The sequence below is a fragment of the Leptopilina boulardi genome, unplaced genomic scaffold (genome assembly GCF_019393585.1).
Source record: "Leptopilina boulardi isolate dan_hultmark-lab unplaced genomic scaffold, ZJU_Lbou_2.1 LbouV2_123, whole genome shotgun sequence".
Taxonomy (NCBI): Eukaryota; Metazoa; Arthropoda; class Insecta; order Hymenoptera; family Figitidae; genus Leptopilina; species Leptopilina boulardi.
The window spans coordinates 2218100-2242140 of NW_026137667.1; the positions used below are offsets into that span (position 1 = coordinate 2218100).

At 26.0% G+C, this 24041-nt stretch overlaps 2 protein-coding genes across 2 annotated transcripts in view; both read left to right on the forward strand.

Annotated features, from left to right (window-relative positions):
- Positions 1–19439, forward strand: part of LOC127287996 (uncharacterized) — a 53327-nt gene extending 33888 nt beyond the window's left edge. Inside the window, exons 7-12 of the mRNA XM_051315174.1 lie at positions 6487–6595; positions 8775–8965; positions 12069–12152; positions 14893–14949; positions 15927–16032; positions 16333–19439. Of these exons, the coding sequence (XP_051171131.1) occupies positions 6487–6595; positions 8775–8965; positions 12069–12152; positions 14893–14949; positions 15927–16032; positions 16333–16817 (1032 nt within the window). The 3' untranslated portion in view covers positions 16818–19439. The remainder of the gene's footprint in view (positions 1–6486; positions 6596–8774; positions 8966–12068; positions 12153–14892; positions 14950–15926; positions 16033–16332) is intronic.
- Positions 19440–20242: 803 nt separating this feature from the next.
- LOC127288818 (ADP-ribosylation factor-like protein 8B-A) lies at positions 20243–23175 on the forward strand. The gene is made up of 3 exons (XM_051316484.1): positions 20243–20548; positions 21357–21673; positions 22002–23175. The coding sequence occupies exons 1-3, from the start codon at positions 20426–20428 to the stop codon at positions 22120–22122; spliced, it is 561 nt and encodes a 186-aa protein (XP_051172441.1). The 5' UTR covers positions 20243–20425; the 3' UTR covers positions 22123–23175.
- Positions 23176–24041: the final 866 nt, after the last annotated feature.

A 24041-nucleotide genomic window follows, 5' to 3' on the forward strand; every position in this document is an offset into this window, starting at 1 on the left:
CGAGTTCTAAAAAGTCTGAATATGAAGAATTCGGTGTCCTTTCGCCCTTATCATTGAAGTACATGACACCACAAGCCATCGAGGATAGAATCTGTAAAAAGAAAAATTAATAATAATTAATAATAATTGTAATAAAGAAATTAATTAAAAATTAATATTTTGCAATTCGCAACTAAGTTTCTAATTCTTTCTGTTTCGTGTTTAATAGATTTATGGTTTATCTTAAAATTGGATTAAGATTAATTATGGCAAATATACTTATGTTTTATTATTAAGAGTCAATGAATTATAAAAGATGACGTAATATTATTGCTAATATAGTCGTGCCACATACCTAGAAAACGAGTTTAACATTTCTCACACTGAGGTGCCTGAACCTGTATTAAATGTTTTTTTTTTATTATTTATTTATTACCATTCACCCCCTGGTCTATATGCTTTAAGGCCAGGATTATTTGGTCGCGATATATACACCGATTACTTAATAACCACAAATGCTTGTTAGATAGTTATATACGCACACGTGTGGACCAATTCGGTCATTCGGTTAAGTTACTTTCGAAAACTCATGGAGCAATAAATTTCCTGTATTTCTTTTCATTTATTTTCTTTTCTTAGTCCAGATTTCCAAATTGGCAACGAATTTTAATTAAACGCCAAGAACTTGTTCTTCATATTGGGATTGCAAATATTGATTCGTATAAAAAAAAAAGAAAAATTGTGCAAACGTTTCAAGAAACGCCTATATCATTTTCATAATATTATTTTTAGGAAAAAAAAATTGTAAAATTTTCTTTCAAATTATGTATGTATAATTTTTTTTTTAATTTGTTAAAAAAATGAAAAAGTTATTAAACATAAAAAATTGTTTAAAAGTGATTTGTTCCTACAAATAAAAGAAATTGAAAAACAATAATTTTGAGAAAGAATTGAAGAACAAGTGAGATACGTAAACCACGTGTTTACGATGTTTTATTAAGAGACTAGACAAACAAGTGTCGTGTGCGGTATAACATAGTCTATATTAACGATCGCGTTTAAAAAACCTTTCTCTCTACACCGCAACGATTCTCTCCTTTCCTCAGACGTACAAGTCTTTGACAAAAGCATTACGCAACGACCATTGGGGCATGGCCCATTTTCTGTAACGCATAATATATACAGTTTTCGCAATTCACAGGTATTCGCTTGCTCGGCGCGTTTTGGGAGGTTCGTGGCTTCATGCAATGTTCACTCAATTTTGCAATTACTAATCGATGCGTCCTACGAGATAAACATCACTAATGCACAATTTTTACCGATAAAAATCGCCTTTAATTTATCTCGACTCGCAGATTTTTTCTCCATATTAAAATAATAATAATAATACATATTTTAAAGTTAATAACTATATTAATTATTAATAATAATGGCAGTAGTATTTTTTTTTCGAACCAAAAGAATGATTTCGTTTTGAACGTTCAGAACTTCAGGCACATTTCAAGAAAATACTCTCAGACTAAGGCCAATTCACCTGTAAAATTTTACATTTTATTTACTATAATAATAATAATTACTTTTTCAAAAAAAAACTCGTTTTACCCTCGCAACTAATTAAGTTATTATAAAAGGGATCCCATTTCTTGGAAAAATGTTGGTATTTTTATTTGTCACGAAAACTGGTTATTAATGGAGAAAGGGTTCTTTTACATGAAAAAGGTTTCTTACAACTTGATATTTCAACCTTCACACCCAAGGTGTGTTCCGGTTGCATCAATATAAAAATGTATTTACTTATAAAGAATGTATTTTGAAATATATATGTCTATTGCAATTTTTCATTACTTGATTTAAGAGCACAATGAGAAATAAATACTTTCAGTACAATTTTTTTTTCTTTTAAGCGTACGATGAATAAAATTTGTGAATATAATTGAAGGTCAACGAGGCTGCTGGGTCTTGAGTTCAAGTTCAAGTACCAGACGATTAACTCGCGAGATATGACTCGACCAAAAGTCTCTCAATCCGGAATTGAATTTTCAATGAAAGTGATTTGAAAGTGAAACAAAAAGGACCAAACATTCTTGTAGGAATTTTTCGATATTTTTCTTCTCTGATCAGCCGATTTGTTTTGGATTTTTATTTTTAAACTGTGGTGAAAAGAAAAGATTCTTTTTAGAAATTATTTTTTAAAAATCTTTAGTTAATGGTAAAAAATATAAAAAATTATCACTATAAATAAATTTTAATTATTATTGTTAATTAAGTTTCATGTGAAAAGTGACATAAACTTATTAATATATGTATAGTTATTTTAAGCAATGAAAATTCGATTACACGTCTATACTTAAAAGAACGGCTACTACTACATAGCTTCGTGAGCTGTCTAACCTCCGGTTACGACACTGGTTATGGTCACCAGAGATCCATTGAATTGTCATCGTCAATTGACCTTGAGGAGGTAACTCCATCGAGTTGCAATGAAAGCGAAATCCAATGATCCTGGTTACCAAACCAACGTTGTCCTGTCTCGATCATTCGCATACTAGCAGTTTAACGACTCACTCTATATGGTCTCTCAGGAGCGTAATTTTTCAAATATGACTTTTATTAGATTCATTAAATTTATTTCTTTACAAATAAATTTTTCACTTTGTTCAGAAAATCATCTAAATGAAGCTATTATGAGATTTATAAAAATTGTTTTCATAGTTTCAAAACATAAATGTAAGCAAATTGAGTGTAATAAAAAATTTTAAAAAGATGTATAAATTATTGCTGAATATTAAAAATAAAAAAATTAAAGAAGAAATTAATTTCTAAGATAAATTATTTTGAAAACAAGTTTTAATGTAATTAAAATCATATGTATATATTTAACTGTAATGATCAAAAGATTGTCATAATTTTCTATTAATTTCTTGTCAATTATTTCCTGAAGAGGAAAAAAACTATTGTAGCTAACAAAAAAAAAAAAAAATATATAATAATTCCTATGAAATAATCTAATCATGAACATTGTAAATAATACGCAAATAATTCCATATATAGAAAAAAAAACACCAATGCAGAATTTAAAACACAATTTAAAAAATATACTGAAAAAATGAATTTTGAATAAAATAAATTTTTTTTCCAGTGTATTATTTTAAAAAAGTCTTTGCAAGAAAATTTTCTATTAAATTAATAGGAAATGTTTTATGTATTGTCATAAAATTGATTCTTTTATTTTATAAATTTAATCATCACGGGTCTAATATGTTTTAAGGTAATGAAATAATTCGTTATTCAAGTTTGGAATACGAAGCGAGTACACACATATCAGTGGTGTAAACTAGGCCGTAGACATTTCAAGGTCACAGTACAACGTAACTCAGGGTCAAGTTATTTACACTTAGTCGTTATTCTGTAAGGCATTCGACAACTTTCGCAAACTTTATGGTGTCAAATTCCTCCTTTGTTTTCGAATTAATTGACTTAATTCACAACTTCTTCTTCTTCTTCTTTTTTTTCTTTTTTTTTTTTCTTTTTAAATTTGACATTGACACTTTTCGCGATTTTGCAATTGTTATATAATTTCATTCCTGTGAATCCTCAAACACAATATTCTTGTCTGATAAATTACTAGATAAGTCATGTGTGTATGCGTGTCATAAAGAATGAAATTTTACTATACTATTTCAGTGGAATTCTATACAAAGTATTTAACAAATTATTTCAAATGACAATAAAGTTATAAAATAAAATTATAGTGTAATTTAATGTATATGGAAAATGATTTTAAATAGAAAGAAATTATTAGAATTCATTTAGTAGCTATTGTAATTGGTACAAACCATTTAGCATCATATGCAAAATAATTTGTAATTGGTATGATCCATTTAGCATCATTTATGATATATAATTTAATAGATACAGTAGATGTATATATTCAAGTTGAATTTTTGTAATATGTCAAGAAAAGAACCTAAAAACCTAATATTAATAATGATAAGAATCATTTATTAAATATTAAAGAAAGAAAAAAGTAGAAAACAATCCCTAGCAACATCTATAATTTTTAATTGACCCTTTTACACAATCTTAATAGAAAGTTAAATTTTGTAAATTCATCAGAGAAAAGATTTCGATACTACAAGTTTATCAGAACAAAAGAAGTGCTTTAATCTGAAAATTTTGCTCAACAACTTTGGTAGCTTTTTGCTCCGAGAGTATATACTACAGTGTAGATCTAATACTACACCGGAAGTTCAATAACCTTTGATGAACCATTTTTTTTCCCCATTCAGACAATGATTGAAACCACTTGTAACTAAATACAATATATAAAGAATTCAAAGTAATATAGTATTAATTTAATACTTTTTTTTTCTTAATGAAAAATGTTCATTTTAAATGAAGTTAGAAACATTAAAGCGAAATTAATGTCACGAGTGCATTTATCGTGCAGCAGCCTTGCCGAAGCATCAGCTCACAAACTATTAAGTAGTAATTACCACTCTTGCACAACTGACCGCAGATAATTATTAGTGGGATATTATACAGCAAAAATACGGAACTACAGTGTGCGAAAAGAAAAGCATACAATTGAAATATGCTCCTTTAAAACTAGACACTTTAAGTGTATGATTTGCAGAATTATTGCAATAGACATATACAAAAAAAATTACGTAAACTTTTGCATTTTTTTTTTTTTTTGCAAAGAGTGTGATATTTATTTTTAATATTTTTTAATGAAAAAAAAAAAAATGAAAAATTACTTAATTTATATGAAGTCTTTACAGAACACATCTGTGAGGCAGAAAATATATAATGAAAAGACGTCTAAAAACCTTAGAAACCTTTGCGACGTTAAGTAATGCGCCCTCGATCACGTATGCAGTAAGAGTTTATAGCCGCATAAGTCAACGACGCGCTTCAACAATCGCGACATAGTTGCACGATGCTAGGCGTAGGTGTTTGTAGCGTCATATAAAATTTTTTTTTCATAGACTTGTGTTTGTCTCGACAAGATGTGCAAAAAATTTCAACAAATCTGGAGAAAGTGATTTTTTGTACAAAAAAAATTCTATAAAGTGAATTTTAACAGAAAAAAAGCAATATATAGATAAAAATTTAATTTCCCTCCAAATTATTCGTTTTTAATTTAAAGACCGAACATATTTTTTTGTATCCCCTTTATTTGGAAATTTACTCTAAAATAAACATTTTATTTTTTTCATTTTTTTTGAATGTATATAAAAAATATATAATGCAAATTAATACAAAATGCAGTAAATATAAAAAGAAATGAACAAAAAAAGTTACATCATTTTGCAAGATTGTTAATATTTTTTTGCCAATCAATCTCAAAACTATTATAAATAAAGTGATTGAAAAAAAAAGTTTAACGTTTATGAGCATGTATAATTTTATGGTAATTTTTTTAAAACTTGTTTATAAAGAAAACGTTCTGTTTTGAAATAGTCACTAAAAAATTCAAGCTTGACTAAATTATCAATTAATTGCGAATAATTTTTTTAAAAAAAGTATTTATCATCGATTGCAATTTTTTTTTGGACAAAATAATTAACACTAAAAGTTCTCTAATATGAATTAATTATTTCTATAAATTGATTTGTATCAATTACTTAAATTTTTGTTATATGAGTTTTTTTTTATAGTTTTTGAACTAATATATTAGTAATACAAATTTTAAAATAATTTTAAAACAATTTCTTTTCCAAATTTCTTTTTTTAGTTATAGATAAAAGAAAAAAGAGTTATTTAAAATTGATTAAATGATTAAATTTTTATCTTGGCAATATTATTATTTTATGACTATAAATAATAGCTAGTCATCAATGTGACGTCTTACGTAAAGAATTTAAGTAGTACGATTATGATTGCCTGACTTACACTGACTGTATCTACTGTGAGATATGTCTGACTAGTAAACACAGTAGCAAGAGATCCTTTTAAATCTTTATGTCTTTGCATTTGTAATTTGAACTTTTATATAGTAAGATTTCTAAATTTAATATTGTTAAAATAATTTTTCCAAACTGTTTTGTTTTGTACAATTAACACCCAAAAATAACTAAATAATAATAAAAATAATTTAGTTACCTAAAAACTTATTTAATTCAACTAGGTTAGATTTTCTTTATCATTTTCGAAAATGAAAATATTCATAAAATATCTCTAATGGAATAATGGTTATGAAAACTGACATACCGATTGGTAATTCGCCTTTTGCTTGCACTTCTACACAGATTGAGAACAACCCTTTGTACTTTTGGTTCTTGTACGGGAATGACCTGGAAAAAAAATAAAAAATTATTAGTTTTTGAAATTCTAAATTTTTTTAGTAAAAAATAATACTTTTATTTTCTTTTTAATAATACTTTCAAAAAAACACGAATTTGTAAATAGATACTATCGTATAATATGAAATTTTTTATTTTGTCATTTATGTATATTCTTTGTTTTAGGGAAGGGTTTCCGGATCTCTGCAGGAAACGTTAGTTGCATTATAATATTAAACATAGGCCTCGTGTGAAGGCTTTAAAACTCGACATGGCCCTCGTAATGCACTACGTGGACCGGTTCCACGAGATTCTGGATAAAAATGCAGGTAACGTAATTTTTTTCAATCGTACTACTTTTGCTTGACACACTCATTTCACACGCTAATTCTAAATCATAGAAAATTAAATGCTTGTTTTATTTTCTTCTATAATGAAGATTTTATTTTAAATTCACCTTCATTCATTTTTTCCTATCTTAATAATAAGGGTAATTTAATATTACTCATAAAAATAAAAGCAAACATAATTTCATTGGCAAGTCTAAATTCTTTTTTTTATAAATTTTTTTTTAACATTAATAGCAAAATTGAATTACTATGTATTTTTAATTTACTATACAGTATATTGTAATTTTAACAAAATGTCTTTAAAAATTAATGAAAAATGCTACTATTTTATTTCGAAATAACACAACTGTATTTATTTTTATCAGTGATACTTTTTTTGTGTCTCTTTATATTCATTGCAAGTAAAGGAAAGGGAAGTCGCAATAGTTTGAAGGTAACAGAAGGTCGGTTACTCCGCGAGTGTGACCTTCCTGTTGGTTCAATAAATCTTGATCAAACTTGATTTTAAAATTATTTTATCGTCTAATTAACTGATAATGAAAATAATTTAACAATTTTCATTATATTATAATGATTTAAATCCATAAATAATATGATTATTTATAATAGTGTAAGCCGAAACTCTTTAAAAAGTAAAAATTGTATTTTTATGTAAATAATTGAATTTCAAGATTCAGTAATTAACTTTGTTTTCATTTCGAAGAGGAACATATGATTTTTGTGTGTAAAATATCCGCTTGCTTATAATATTTAATATTTTAAATATAAGATTAAAAAAAGTTAGTCCTAATGGAACCTTGTTTTAGCAATTAATTTTGTCAAAAATTACGCAAAATTCTTGCATAACATTATAGGTTTAAAATGTTTGTACTTAGATTGGACAATCTTTTTTTTCTGACGCTCAATGTCGAAAGACGGAAACTTCTTAAAATATTTAATTAAAATTCAAAGAAGTACAATCTTTTTTCTATTTATATTTAATATTTCACGTTAATAAATTGTTTTATTTTTTTAGAGTTATAATTTTTTTAATTGTAAAACGAAGTAAACACATCAAGAATATAATATAAGAATTATAAATAATTTATGTTTTAATTATTCCTTTGAAGTAATTTCAAACTTCATTTTCCTTCTCATTTATCAATAATTATTTGTTTTCGTTTGTGTGTTTATCAATATATATATATAGAAAAATAAAATATTTTTTTTCTGTTCAACTTTTAATTTTCCTACAAATTGACGTACATAATACTGATAAAAAATAAATTGCATATGAATTGTTATTTTGATAGTAAAGTTTCCATTCAGTTTGAGACTATATTTTTTTATTTTATTGCAAAACTAGATTAATAATGTGAATAATATAAAAAGCACGATTTCAAAAGAAGTTTATTATTTTGTAAATTAAGATAAATTATTATTATATTTATTACCTTGCTTTAAATGTTAATTTTTTCTTTAGACTATCAAAATCAAGATGCTAAAAATTTTTACAATGATATATTTAAGAAATGGAAAAACTGACAACAATTTACGTTTATGTTGTATCAGAAAGAGCATTGCTCTCTCTGACAAGGTCCTTTCGGATTTTTATTAACGGGTTTATCCTTGAGACTTTTTTAACAGAAGACCACACCTTGAATGGTTAAAGATCTTTATTCCTTTTATTATTATTTTCAGTGTTTTCTTTCCGTCTTTTTTTTTTTTATTTTACTCGCCCTTATAGATTTTTATTCGTTTTTACATATATAGATATAATGATTCCCAAGAAATTATTGTAAAATATAAGGGACTTCCTGTTTGAAAAAAAATGGAAAAGAAAATTGATAGGTACTTGCTTCGCATATACTAAGAAAACTGATATGCAATTGAAAATTGTTCTCAGAAAGAATTAAGAAGAGATTGTAACGAATTACAAGGTTAAGAAATAAAGTACAGGAGAAACTTTCAAGGTTTACGCAAATCATTTTGAATATGAGGGTCAAATTTTTTAACCAACGTCAAACTTCCGTTGCATAGAAATTAGGCTTTATAAAGTTGATAAAATTTTGTGAAAAATTGACAATTCAATTCAGATTTTTTGGGAAATAAATTTTTCAACCCTATTACTTGAAATACTATCAGTAAAAATATGAAAAATTTGATTTTTCTTTTACAGATTCAAGGACAACAGGTTGGTTCTTGATGAGTTCACCCTTCCCAACGTTGGCTGTATGTCTCTCATACATATACACAGTTAAAGTTCTAGGACCAAAACTAATGGAAAACAGAAAGCCATTTCAACTACAAAATGTCCTAATATTTTATAATTTATTTCAAGTCTTATTCTCAGCGTGGCTATTTTATGAGGTAGGAACAATCTTTTCATATAACTTTTTATATACACCAATAACAAAATTTCAACCATCATTTTTTAATTTTGAAACCCTAAAAGATACCATCGATTTGTGCCAAATGTCCCTGTATAATACTAAACGATTGGATTTAACAAAATAATTTCTCATCCATCTGGGCCATCAAACTACGTCTAGTAAATATTGTCAAAATAAATTTTATATATTTATAGAAAAAAAAAATTGCAAGTTTTACTGACTCGTTATACAAATCTACTTGATGCTTAAAAATCACTCGAAGAATTTATAACAGCGCAAAGATTCAGTCTATACATACAAAGAAGCCACAATTTTTCCTCTTAGATTCAAAATTTAACATTCTCAACACGTTCAATTTGTTTATGCTTGCATAATTAGATTCGCGATCAAAATTTATGAAAGATTCGAGACCAAAATTTCAAAAGAATCACAGCGCGAGTATAATTTATAATATTGATGATAAATGATCCATTGCACTGAGAAAAAGAATTACAATTGATTTTTTGATTACAACCAAAAGTTTGTTGTTAACTAAAATCTTTTTTTCTCAGTGCAACATTTGTGCAAAGTTTTTGAAACAAAATTGAAATGAAAATAGAGTGTAAAATAAAATCAAAAATATTTCAATATATTAAAAACAAAAATAATGAACAAGTTTGATGGCTCTGTTTGGTAATTGAAAAAAGTCAAAGGGCAAAATAATATATATTTTGGGGATGCAGTGCCTGATGGGCGGCTGGTGGAGACAATATAGCTTTCGCTGTCAACCAGTGGATTATACCCGCAGTCATAGTGCAATGAGGGTAAGTAAATTTGTATTCATTTCACAGGAGACGCCTTTCGACTATAATACAAGAACAACGATTCACCAACGAGATATTTACTGACGAATATCTGCCTGCACGGCTGGGACCCTAATATTGGATTGCTGTATTATTGATATATAATATTTATGATCCAGCTTCTATATTTTTTGCTCCAAAAATTGCGATCTGGATTTATGGTTTTTAATTTCTACCATTCTTTCAGCTAAATAATGATTTTGTTTGTTCGCGCATGAATTTGACAATAATTTTATTAAAAATTACATTTTCCAAATATTTTTATCTGGAAATAAAACTTTTGCAAAATAAATAAATTTTTATTTTCAATTTAAACATTACATTTAAAAAAAAATATAGTCTAGTCAGAAAAAAGTTTATTTAATAAATATTTTTAAATTTTCAACATATACAACAATGGGTTTTATAAAAATATTTTTTTCTCTCTTTTAGTGGAAGCGTGGTGCAAATTTGTTTCCAATAAAATGACTCATTAAAACTTCAATTCAGATGAATATAAAAAATTTTTTCAGATTGCAAAACATTTGTCAACTTTTGAGGTTGACACACAAATTTGTTTTGCAATTTGAAATTTTTTAAATTTATTTATCTTGTTTGTTAATTTAAAAACTATTAATGAAAATATATTGATAATATGATTGGAGTTCAATTCAGATTAAAAATTTTAAAAAGAGTTTAAATATATCTGCATTTCATTATTATTTAATTTATGAAAGGAGTAGTTCTTAATGATGTATTAATTTACTTATACATATTAGAAGATAATCAAAAAGCAATAAAACATTTCATTCACAAACTGTACAAATATTTGATTTTAGAAAATTTATTTTTTACAGTGAAGTTTTATTTCCAGATTTTGAGAAAATAACAAAATTAACAAACGAAAAAAAGTTAAAAAGTATTCATAAAAAAAATTAAATTAATTTGTTCATGCGCGAACAAATGCTGGTAACTATTTGAATGATTGGACTAACAATTTATGATAAAATATATAGCGACGTGGAAGGAGTTAAAAATGATAAATTAATTAATTTAATTACTTAAAGAAGTAGAAATTTTAATAACTTCCACTTCTCTAAATATTTTAATTAGATTTTCAAAATGTAGAATACTTATTGATACCATAATATAAGCCCTTATAATTTTTTTTTTCGCTAATTATTTCAAAAAACGTCATTTCTCATGGCAAATTTTATATTATCATTAGATTTACTTTACAATCATTTCTATGCGAATAGAGTTGTGAAAGAGATATTTCTATTTTATTGGGGTAAAATAAAATTTAGAAAATTTTTTAATTTGGAGGTGCTAATTATATGGATTCAAGGGAATATATAATAAAATTATAAATTCAAGGTTCTAAAAGAGAAATTAATGGGTCTTAAATAGAAACAAACATTCTTTTAATATTAAAATTAAATTCGTTTTTTTAACACTTGTCTAGTTTTTTTGCAGAAAAAAAAAGTTTTGTAAAAACTAGACGATTTAATAGATCTTGAAATTATGATTATTATCGGCTCATCGTTTTATTTAAAAGAATCTAGTCTAGCGATAATTCATAAATACTCTTTCTTTCTTTTTTTTAAATGATTAGAACAAAAGTTTATTATGAAACAATAAGCCACAAAACTTGATGCAACACGTTTTAACGATTATTTTTGGTCTATTGGAAAAAACGAGAACGTTAAATATAATCATACTTTGTTCGTTTCATGAGTAACGTGTAATTTATTACGTACGTTACGTTCGCACGTGAAATTCTCTTTACATCACCTCGATTCCGAAATGACCTCGTGCAGGAGACAAATACCGGTGTGTGCACATATGCACATATTAGTGTATTACATGTATACTATCACCGGAAAGAATTCTTTTTTTTTTTTGCAATATTTAGAAGACTCTTTTCATTTTGATGCATTTACACTAGAAAAAAAAAAAATTTATTTGGTTCAAATAGTTACTTAGATAATATCAAATAAATATTTATTTGGACCAAATAATTTTTATTTTAATCAATGAATAATTTCTGTATTTAAAATAAATATTTTTTAATACAAATGAAATTTTTGCCTGGGAAATGACGTTTTCTTATTACTATTCTCTCTAAACTTTATTTTTAAACAAACGGTGGTATATAAGGTTTGGTAGATGGTTGAAATGCAATAAAGTGATGGTTTATGGTTTTTTTTTTTTTTTTGACTCTGATTGGCAATGGCCTTTGGATGGTTGTGGTTGCAGATAGGAATGTCCGGATGGCTGAACGGGGAGTATTCTCTAAGGTGTCAGCCGGTAGACTACAGCGACCGACCCCAAGTACTAAGGGTGGGTTTATTCTAGTAGTGCATCTCTAAATAACTTTTTTTTACTCATGCTATTCCATCAATATTTATACGCAAATTGCATGCAATATAAACAAATAATTATATTACAAAACAAATTCAGAAAAAAAAATGAAACTCAACCCAATTTTTCATGGTTTTATGAAAAATTGAAAATTTCAGAATTATGTCAATTTAACAAAAAAAAAAAAAATTACAAATATGAGAATTTCAAAAATAGATCTCTGAAATCCTATTGTTTTTCCGTTTCTTAACGGTAATTTTAACTTTTTAATAATTTAATGAGGTTCTCATTTATGTTTCCAAATATTTTTTATTTAGATAATTTTTTAAAGCAGATGCAAAAAAATTGTTTTCTCTTTACGATCAAGAAAACAATGCATACACCCATAAATGGAACGTGCAGATTTAGTGCTTAACAACTTAATTATTTATTTAAAAAAAAAACAATTACCCAAAGTAGGAAACAGGTTAATATTTTCAAAACGGTCCAAAATAATAGTTCAATGTTCTTAAAAATTTCAAAATTAATTTTAAAAAAACCTAGTGGAGTATTTTCTAGATTATTTATGTATACAGCTGCATAATATAAATTTATAAAAACATGGAGAATAAGGAATTTTTAACTCTGATAACAGAATTATTAATATAGAACAATCTGTAGTTAGAAAAAAGTAACTAATAAATTAAAAATTGTTAAAACAATTATTCGAAGATATACTTGGGTCAAAACAATTACCTAAGAAAAAAGGATCTTGATTCATGTACTTCTCTTTTAAAACAAGAATTTTTTTTCACAATTACTACATACAATTGAAAGAGGATAACACTTTCCTGATTTTTTTTTTCTAAACATTGCAGTAGAATAATTTCTTCTAGTAACTAGGTGAAGGTATTACCATCACCCATTGTATATTAGACATCGTTAGGCATATATATAATAAAAACACACACACAAATACCACTTGTAGTTATAGAGGAGTAGACTTTTTATGCTTCATTAAATTAATAATGCAGTAAAGTAAAATGCTAAACTATATATTCATAACTATGCAACCAATTACTCTGCGATCATTTCCAAGACATACTATTAAACACTTGAAGTTCAATTCTAATTGAAAATTATTCAATGATTTCAAAATAAACCCTACACATATGTACGTATATTTACATAATATATCAACAAAGAAATTACCAATTAATCAAATATTATATTTTTGAGAATTTAAATGATGAATCAATGTTATAGAATCTAAAACAATCTAGAATTTTCTATTTGAAAAATATAATCGAAAAAAAAACGTCACATCAATGTCTTACTTTAATTAATTGTCATTATACAGATAAAAATTTTTTAACTACGTCAATCGCGAAAAAGAACTTCCTTTGTTTACCTGATTTATATGTGCAATTTAAACGCGCACAAAATCCCAAGTACCTACAGATTGATACTTTAGACGTCATTCTGTCGATTCTCGTTGATTTTAAGTCAATAGTATATGAATACCAATTGCATTTAAATGACTTGAACATTATTTACAATACTGACATTAAGTTTATAACGTAATGAGAAATTAATTTTTTATATTCGTAGAATTATCTTTTAGTTTCACTTAATTTTCTTCATTTTTTTTTTGTTTAGTTTAAAATTCCATCGATTAAAATAAAATTGAATATATGATTTTAAATGATCGTGACGTCTTTTTTTAATTTTTTTAATCGAATAGCACAAAAATGTTTTAAATATAACTTATAGTTTTCGAATTCTGACCGTCGATATGAACGCCAATTTTTCTGACTAACTCCCTAGACCTCGGAGTAAGACGTTGTCACGTCAAAAAATACAACTAAATTTTTTTTAATAAAATTTTTCAATAAATTAAAATATTTACCTTAATAACGAATTTTCAGCTTCAAGGAGATTCTTTCAAACTAAATAGCCCTCGGAGATCCCTACTTTCAAGTTAAATTTCCATTCAGAAAATGTTAAAAATAACCGTAAAAATAGACCGAGTTCTAAAAAGTCTGAATATGAAGAATTCGGTGTCCTTTTGCCCTTATCTTTGAAGTACATGACACCACAAGCCATCGAGGATAGAATCTGCAACAAGAAAATAATGATTGAAAAATATTTAGATTATTAGAATTAATTTAACATAAAGGTTTTCAATTGAAAAAAAGTCTAATTTTCAAATACATAGAAAAAAGTCTTTACTTTTATTTTCTAAAAATGTATAGTGAGTATATGTATATGAGCTTTGGAAAAATAGAAAGAGTTTGTTGCCTGTCTAAAAAGTAATAAACATTCAGACATTTTTTTCTAAAGTAGGCGTACGCCTTTTATATTTTGGATATGCTAATACAAAAGTAGTTAGACAGTTGCCTGATGCAATTAACACCACATAACATGCTGCAGTATGTATACAGAATATGAATTTTAGCTTCTCTATTTCTAGAATTTACTGACTCACGACATTATATTTGAACATTTATATAGTGAGCCTATTTTATTACTTTGCAATTTATATATTATATGAATAACCACAGTATTAGAACTATATTATTAATAACGTATATATTTTATACAATATAGTACCTGACACGACAAAAATTAGTCACGCACTTCACCTACGAAATAATGCATTTTTTTGTTATTTTATTTTCATTCATCATTTTATAAATTTTACGTTTCGAATTTTAAATTCTGATTTGGTTATTTATAGATGGTTCACGCTTGCTGGTGGTATTATTTCTCTAAATTTACTGAATTTATGGATACGGTGAGTATATCATTTTTTTCATACTAAATTCTTTTAATGTTAATAGTAATATTAATGAGTCTACTTTTATTATTATTTTATATTTATATAGTTAAAAATTATTTTTAAATTGAATTCTTTTCTCACAAAATTTAAAAATTAAGAAGGGAAAAGAATGTTGAGTCATAAAAAAAATACTTTACTTTAATAGCATACCTTCAAAATCAATTTTTGAAGGTTAAATAATAATTACAATTTCCTTGTCCCTTAAGTTGTACATTTTTTAAAAATAATAATCGTAAATTAAGCATAAAAATTTAAATTGAAATTCTCAAGATAGCAAGTATAGTATAAAAAATTATCAACTAAAAGCAAAATGCAGTAATGTTTAACAATATGGTTGAAAAAAGAGGAAGATTTTTTTTTTTAAAGAAAAGTTTCCTCATATGAACGAGTTCCTGTGAAGAAGTAACAAGCACAATAATTGCATTTGTCAATCTTCAAAAACCGGTTAATCTGAAGGGATTCGTACTTCACGTTATCAGTATAAAAAAATAATGATTGTACATTTTTTTAAAAACCGATTTTATGTGTATCCATTAAATTTAAACTTGAAACGGTCATTCTTTAAACTTGACTTTTCACATAAGCATTCACTATTTATAGTTTCTAAGTAACTTTTATATAATACTTGATATTTGTATGTACTATAATTAAGGGATTATGTAAATGAAACCTGCTTATTATTTATATTAGATAAGCAGATAAAATAAAATAAAATATAATATAGTAATAATAATTCATTGAATTAATTTGTAACAATAAAAATGTAATTTGCTTAATTTTTTAAAATTTAAATTGTCATAATATTGTTCTATGAAAATATTCTTTGATTTGCTCTTTAGTTATAAAAAAAATGACTTATGTTCAAATTTTGCAAAGTAAAATACTAATAAAATAAGGTTTTTTAAATATTTGACAATAATTGTGACTTTCAGATATTCTTCGTTTTGAGAAAGAAGAACAGCCATGTGTCCACACTTCATGTTATTCATCACGGATGTATGCCAATGTCAGTGTGGTTTGGTGTTAAATTTACTCCAGGTATTGATAATAATAATCATTATCTATTTAATCTAATTCAAATTATCAATTTTTCAATATTGTCTTTTCAAAAGCAAAGTCAAAATACCAAAGATTTTAAATATTTTAGAATGTTTGAATTCTATTTAGAATCTTTTGAGCTTAAAGAAAATTCTAATTCTCCAAAATCTGAACTGAAAATATTACAGAAACTTTTGGCTTAGTACCTAAAAAGAAATTTCTACTTCTCTAAAATTTAAAACATCAAAAATTAACTTGTATTTTCGAATTCTTACTAAAATTTCATGTTTCATTTTTTAGGTGGTCACTCAACTTTCTTCGGTCTTCTGAACACGTTTGTTCACATTATTATGTACACCTACTACCTCCTAGCCGCTTTGGGTCCTAAAGTTCAACCCTATCTTTGGTGGAAAAAATATTTAACTGCCCTACAAATGTTACAATTTGTATTCATCATGATGCATGCCTTCCAACTTCTCTTTATTGACTGCAATTATCCCAAGGCCTTTGTTTGGTGGATTGGATTACATGCAGTTATGTTTTTCTTCCTATTCAATGAATTCTATCAACAGAGTTATGCTCAAAAGAGAAATCTCAGGGCAGCTAAACTTTTAACAATGACGAGGACAACTACAACAAGTAATGGAATTGCAAATGGCAAAATTGCAAATGGCACAAGCGAAAATGGAGTTAAGAGAAAAGAGGCTGCCGATTATTATGTTAAGGGTGAAACAATTGCCGCGACTGAATTAAGTCTACGAAAACCCTACGCTTCAATTGAATGATCTCGTCACACATTTCTATTATTAGGTGACTGGAAGAAAAATTTCCGCGTCCAATTTGCGGCGGCCGAGAATCATTTATTATTAATAAAAATAAAAAAATCCTCCGCCATTTATCATCAGCTCATGGACCTAACTCGCTTTTTGCAATCGTGCCATCGGATCATCATCCAAGAAAAAGGAAACTTGGAAGAAGTTAATTGGATAATTACAGTTGACAATATAGGAACTAAAGATAGTTGAATTATTCATAACATCTTCCATCAATAAAAGATCGTGTTCCATATGGGGTGAACCCATCTCTCGGCTGTGATGAAATTGAAAACAAAACATAAACCCCCTTAAAAAAAAAAAGAAACTAGGAAATTGACTATACTATATGTAAAATCGAAGGTGCAAAAAACAAAAACCGTCCTTTTCTTCGATTTTAGATAAACCTATATATCTTATTTTGTTTTCTTTTTACTCTTTTTAATTTCCTCTAATTTTCTTTTTTCTTTTCTTCTGAGTTATCTGACTAGCGGCTCAAGGTGGCACGTTCACCATCAACTCTTGTACATAAAAAAAACAAACAATTACGAACGAAGACACAATTTCAAAGCTGAAAAATCACTTGTTTCAAATGCAGTCGAAACCAAGATTCAGACGAGCGAGAAAGAATCGAAAATGAAAATTTTTCTTCAATTTTCTTTATACATTTATATGTTATTTCAAATCGTTTCCCTCGTCTTTGTTTTAGGATAGACTCTTTTTGTACATAGATAGGTTAATTTTATACTATATATAAATAATATTGTAATGCGAATAAGTGCCTCCTATTGGAAATTAATTTTATTAAAAGGAAAAATTCTCTATTATCTTATTGTAGACTAACTTTTTGGCGTAGAATTTTTCAAGTATTTATATTATATATACTTTATATGTGAGAAAGCTTAGAGTTATTTTTTCAATGGGAAACCAAACCACACATCATTTTGTATTTTCCATATATGATCAATATGCATCAAGTGTGTGCAAAAATGGTCTTAACCCACGTTACAAATATTTAACTTTCTAATTATTATTATTATTATTATTATTTATTTAATCGTTTCTTTGTAAGGTGACAACAAATTTTTTTAAAAATCTATATAAGTTTTTTTTCAAACATTTTCAAAGGACTACGATACTTAAAGAATCATTTATTTTTGTTTCGTGAAAATTATTTTGATCCTTATATATAATATATATAATAAAACAAAAGAAATTGTATAATAAACGAATATGATGAAATTATAAAGATAAAATATTATCGAATCATTGTAGATAGTTAGCAGAAAATGTGTTTTTATTGCGAAGAATGTAACATAGTCATAATATGAAATTTCATCAATAGAGATATTAATCAATTTTAATTTGTTCTACTTAATGAAAATATTGAGTTGTTAAAAAAAGAATTTTTTTATTTGGTCGATTATTAAATTATAAACGTAAATATGAAAAAAGAAAAATTTACCAACAAACCAAGTTACATATATTTTGTTGCAAGAATTTCTTTGTAAAAGAAAACAAATTTCAGCAAATTTATAGTTCAATGTATAGATTCAAATATTTATGACAAGCGAAATTTATAACAAAGATGGATAATTTTAAACTTGTGGTTAGTGTATTTCTAAACATCTGTCTTTGTACTCTTGTATAGATTTTGTTTTTCTCTTTTTAATCCAATGTACTTAAGGAAATAATACATTATTGATATAACAATCAAATTTTCATCTAGTTGGTAGATTATTTGGATTTTATAATTATAAAATAAATATGGGTGAGTTTTTCGAATGCGAAGAATTTTTAACAATCAAGTTTTCTCATAGTTATTAATTTAAAAAAAAAAACTCTTGTTTCAAGCGGATCATTCTTTACAAAATAACAACAAAATACAAAAATTTGCATCAAACTGTGAGTTTTGACTTTTTAATTTTATCGAACAATTATATAGCAAACATATAGGATGAATTTTAAACTAAAATTTGTTTATCTAAAAGGTATTACTTGTATTATTCCTAGGAAGCCTAAGTTCATTTTGATAAAAAAATGTGATTTTTAATAGTCAAACTCAAATTGCATTTTTTTTCCTATTTTTCCAATTATAATTATAGATAAAAATGAATAATTATGTAAAAATAGTGTTCCTATTTCAGAATATAAATATTATTCCAAAAACAACAGTACAAGAAAAAAAGAATAAAGAATGATTCCGAATTATCTAAAATATATCAAAGTGTTCTATATTGTATTATGTAAAATTATTAAATCAATGTGTAATATTTATAATGTTTCTATAGAAGACGCAAAAGTATATAAAAATCGAGTGTATAAAAATACAATCCACGAATTAAATCAGAAAAAAATCCGACAATATTCATGTGTATAGAAATAAATTACAATTAGGATATAATATAATTAGTTTTGTTAATTTTAACTATATAGCAACGAAATAAGAAAGTATATCTGCAGTGGGCTTCCTAGAATTCAATGAGAGAAACATATTGTCTTTTTGCGATAACTATGCGATTCTAATAAAAATAAAAAAAAATGTCTCAACACACGATTTTTGGAAAATAAATAGAATAATATTGCATTTAGAAATCAAGTCTTATTTTTATACAATTCACTATAAGAACATTAAAACCCGAAAATACCCATATATTTTATTTGAATTTAAAAAATAGTTTCTTTAAATAAAATAAAATTTCCGAGTGCAGAACGAATTAAAATATATAAATTGGAATTCAAATCGTGAAACAGATTGAAGAGCCCTCTCGAGTGTTGACTGTGGAACTATATATGGCGGGAATTACAATTTAAGTAACGAAAAAGTTCTAAGATAGAATTCTACATTAAAATGGTTTATTTTCCGAATTAAAGAGCAAATAAATTTCATATGGTTACAGAGAAAAATGGTACAAAAACTGAGAAAAATTCTGCTTGTATAAAATGAAAATAAATCTAACCTAAACCAAAAAATGTAGATTTCCCTAAAGATACCAACCTAGTTTGTAATATTTTTTATACAACCTACTAAAAAAAACCCCGTTTTTTAATTTCAAAAAATCTGTTTTAAATATTTAAAAATTCCAATTTAGTTACTCATAAAGTAGCTTTATAAAAAAAACTACAATTTTCACAATCATATACACGATAATTCTAAATTTAGGTTCAAAGCGATAAAAACGAAAAACAATTTTAATATCAGAGAACATTTTTTTAAATTCTTTAATGTATTCTTCTGATTAATGAAGCAATGATCTTTAAGTTTCTCTCCTCTTTATATCTTTATAAAATACGATTTTAAATTGTACACGTTCAATTTTAGGGGCGAATTGACGCATGCGTCTGAGAACCTAGAGACAATGGATTGTGTGTGTGCACGGTAGGTACAACAGAAAATACACTGTCAAACGAGTTGAAAAACGGAGTTGATCTGTCTCTGTCGTTGTAGCAGAGTGTGTGCGAATGGCTACATGTCAAAAACGATAATCATTCATAGAGTGTGTGTGTTATAATACAAGGAGAAACAATTTTAATATTCCCATAAGTCTGTGAAATCAGATTTTTTTTATTTAAAAACCAAGATGTTGGCCTTAATCAATCGCATCTTGGACTGGTTTAAGTCTCTCTTCTGGAAGGAAGAAATGGAACTTACACTCGTCGGCCTCCAATACAGCGGAAAAACCACTTTCGTTAATGTTATAGCGGTAGGAGAAAATATCCTCTACACCTTTATATTTCTTTGTATAACTACTAACTTCTTTTTGTATTTTTAATCTTATCTCTAACCTTGAAAGTTAAAAAATAAAACTGCAATTTTGAAACAATCCTTTCACTATAACAGAATATCGATATATGTATATATACACATGTCAAAATCTTTTTTTTCAAGCATTTTACTTGGTTATGTTACTGAGAACATTGCGGCCCCTCCCCCGATTAAATTTAATTTTACTATTTCAATATTTTCCATTGGAAATATATTTATGTTTTACTTTTGAATTCAAACAACAATCATAAAAAGAATTTCCACCCCTTTTTGTTATATCTTTTCTTTTGAATTTTACTTTTGTACGCGTTCACACTATTGTAAAATTTGATCAATTGTTGGTTTTACATATTGTTACAAGTTTTAATAACATTTAAATATTACCTAAAGAAAAATCCAATTTTAAGAAATTAGTCTAAATTGTACTGAATTGAAAAATAATTTCAAAAATTCAATTCTTGTATTTCATTTTTTTAAATTATGAAATTATATAAGAATGCAATTGTTGTTTTTAATATTCAGTCGTATTTTTGTATTATCAACTCGTAAACTTCAAAGCTGATAAGATTCACGGATAAATATTTATAATATTTAAAAAAATATATATATAATATTTTACTTTACAAAGTAAAAATGAGATTTTGTTTATGTGTAATCACAAAAGAAAGGGAGAAAAAAAAATTGCAAGTAATTGTAACTGAGATAAAGTATCATATGAGTATTATTTTAAAATGATTTCCTTTCAGTCGGGTCAATTTAGTGAAGATATGATACCAACTGTGGGTTTCAATATGCGCAAGATAACAAAAGGCAATGTTACAATAAAAGTATGGGACATTGGTGGACAACCAAGATTTAGATCAATGTGGGAACGATATTGTAGAGGAGTTAATGCCATTGTTTATATGGTGGATGCTGCAGACTCTGAGAAAATTGAAGCTAGCAGAAATGAATTGCACAATCTTTTAGATAAACCACAATTATCAGGAATCCCTGTGCTTGTTCTTGGCAACAAAAGAGATTTACCTCATGCCTTGGATGAAAATGGACTCATAGAAAGAATGTAAGTTGCCATATGAATTTTAAAAATTATATTTAGATTCATCAAAAAAAAAAAATTTGCTTTGGTTACGGAAACTAAACTATTTTGCTGAGTTAATTAATTCACATTTTTATGCCACGAGTTGAAATGAAAAAAAAAATGATGATTGGTGAAAATTTGTTTCAATCTTTTTGTTTTTTCAACAAGACCTTAAAGCAAAAAAATTTTATGCAATATTTTTATGTAATTAAATCAAAATGATTCAATTTACAGAATAAATTGAAAAAAAAATTTTAAATTGGTAATCAAATTTAGTAACGTATTTTTTAAAAAAAAATTCATATTTCAGGAATCTGTCCGCAATTCAAGATCGTGAAATTTGTTGCTACAGTATTTCGTGCAAAGAAAAGGACAATATTGATATAACGTTGCAATGGCTTATAGCACACTCAAAGGGTGGAGTTCGCTAATACTAAGTGTCAATCTAATCGTTATTATAAACGAAAGAAAATTCGCAACAAAAGAAACCGAATTAGAATCAATGATATCAATGAACAGTCATTGGATTTCTGTTTCAAGATCAAGTCATTAAAGTAGCGAATCACATAATTTTTAAGCTTTATCCGTTCTGATTATGAGCGTGAGAGTGGAAAAAAAATAATAATAATTACAAGAATGAAATAATACCAATGCAAGACAAGTGTGTATATCACCGAATATATATGAGAGGTAGATTTTAAGAACTTTTTTTACATTTCTTTTTTGTTTTTTCTTTTTTTAAACTTTACAATTTATAGAAATCGATAATTTCAGTTTTTTTGTCACTATAGAGAAATATATATATATTTAAAATACGCAGTGTAAATGCGAATTTCATTCTTAATGAGAGAATGTCGCGATTTTTTGAAATTCATGAATAGAAAAACAAAAAAAATATATATATATATATTAATGGCAACAATTCGCTCTGCATAAACACGAGAATAATTAGCTAAACTATGTAATAATGTATTTGGAATAAGCAACTGTAGTTTATAATGAATTATCACAATTCACAAAAAAAAAAAAAACAATTAGTGCGATGTTACGTTATGTATGTATATATTTATAACTGTATCATATATGCAAAATATTTTGTATATATACAGGGTTTTTTTTCCGATGGCGAATCCTTGCCTCTGTTACCGTAAAATACCGATATACTAAGGAAGAATTTATACAAAAAAAAATATAATTTACCGAACATTTGGAAATGATAAAACCAATAAACAATTAACGATAATTTAATAATATTCAAAAATAATGATGACCTCGTTAAAATTTTTCCTTAGTATTTTTGAGTATATATTTTTTCCAGTGATTAGCTACTGTGTCTATAGAGGAAAGTGTTCAAAAGATTGCCTTCCTAGACTCTTACGCATTTTACCAAAAAGAAAACAAAAGAAAGAAAAAAGCAACTAAAATGACACTAAAAAAGCCTTTTTGTCGACTGTTAAATCAGTGAAAATGTATTTTCAAAATGATACTGTGAATAGAATTTAAGAGAGCGTTATATTACCACGTATAAAAAAAATAAATAGGTGAGGATAGAACGCTTTTTCGAAAATGCTATATTTAATTTAATCAAATCTTGTATTTCTAGTGGTAACAGTTACTGTTTATGTTGCGCGCCATTAGATATACGCCCTGTACATATATTTAAAAAAAAAAATAACAATAATAATAAATTGCTTAGTCTCTTTTTTCAAAATGGAAGTGTATCATGATAAACTTCTTAATATTTAAGAACAATGTTCCCACATATGAATCATGTTTAAAGTGTTTTTTTTTGTGTGTGTTGAGCAGATGTGTATTTGAAAATAAATTATGAAATCTTTATATATATATATGAAAAAAAAATTATATTCAGAAACAAAAGAGCTGACTTGTATAATCTCGTGAATAAAACATTTGATTTAATTTAAAATAACAGCTGCTAAAATATCTATTACTCGCAAAAAAGATAATAGATATTGTATATATATTTATATCTTAAGACTGAAGATGTGTTATTTAAATTAATTTGAAAATGCAAATTTAATTTTTCTCTACTGGAAAATCTTTATTTAACTATAATTATAACTAATTTTCAATATTTAACAAAAACTCTTAAATTTTTAATAAAATTTCTTTGAAATTGAAAATTAAAATTTGTATATTGTATTTTTTTTAAATTTTTTTTGAAGTAGATAATTGTAAATGGAAATATGGACTACGGGCCTGAGAAGAAAGCAAATGAACGAATTTCATTGGTTATTGATTGAGAGATACTAATTTTAATTGGTGGTAAACTTTTGTCGATAGGGCAGAGGTCTGACATATTCTAAGAGTAATTGTGGCGCTAAAATTT

Bases quoted from the DNA above. Each gene is read 5' to 3' on its own strand.
- LOC127288818 (XM_051316484.1), top strand. From the start codon at position 20,426: ATGTTGGCCTTAATCAATCGCATCTTGGACTGGTTTAAGTCTCTCTTC. The intron at 20,549-21,356 runs GTAGGAGAAAAT...ATTTCCTTTCAG, and splicing joins CTTTCGTTAATGTTATAGCG to TCGGGTCAATTTAGTGAAGA. The intron at 21,674-22,001 runs GTAAGTTGCCAT...TTCATATTTCAG, and splicing joins AATGGACTCATAGAAAGAAT to GAATCTGTCCGCAATTCAAG.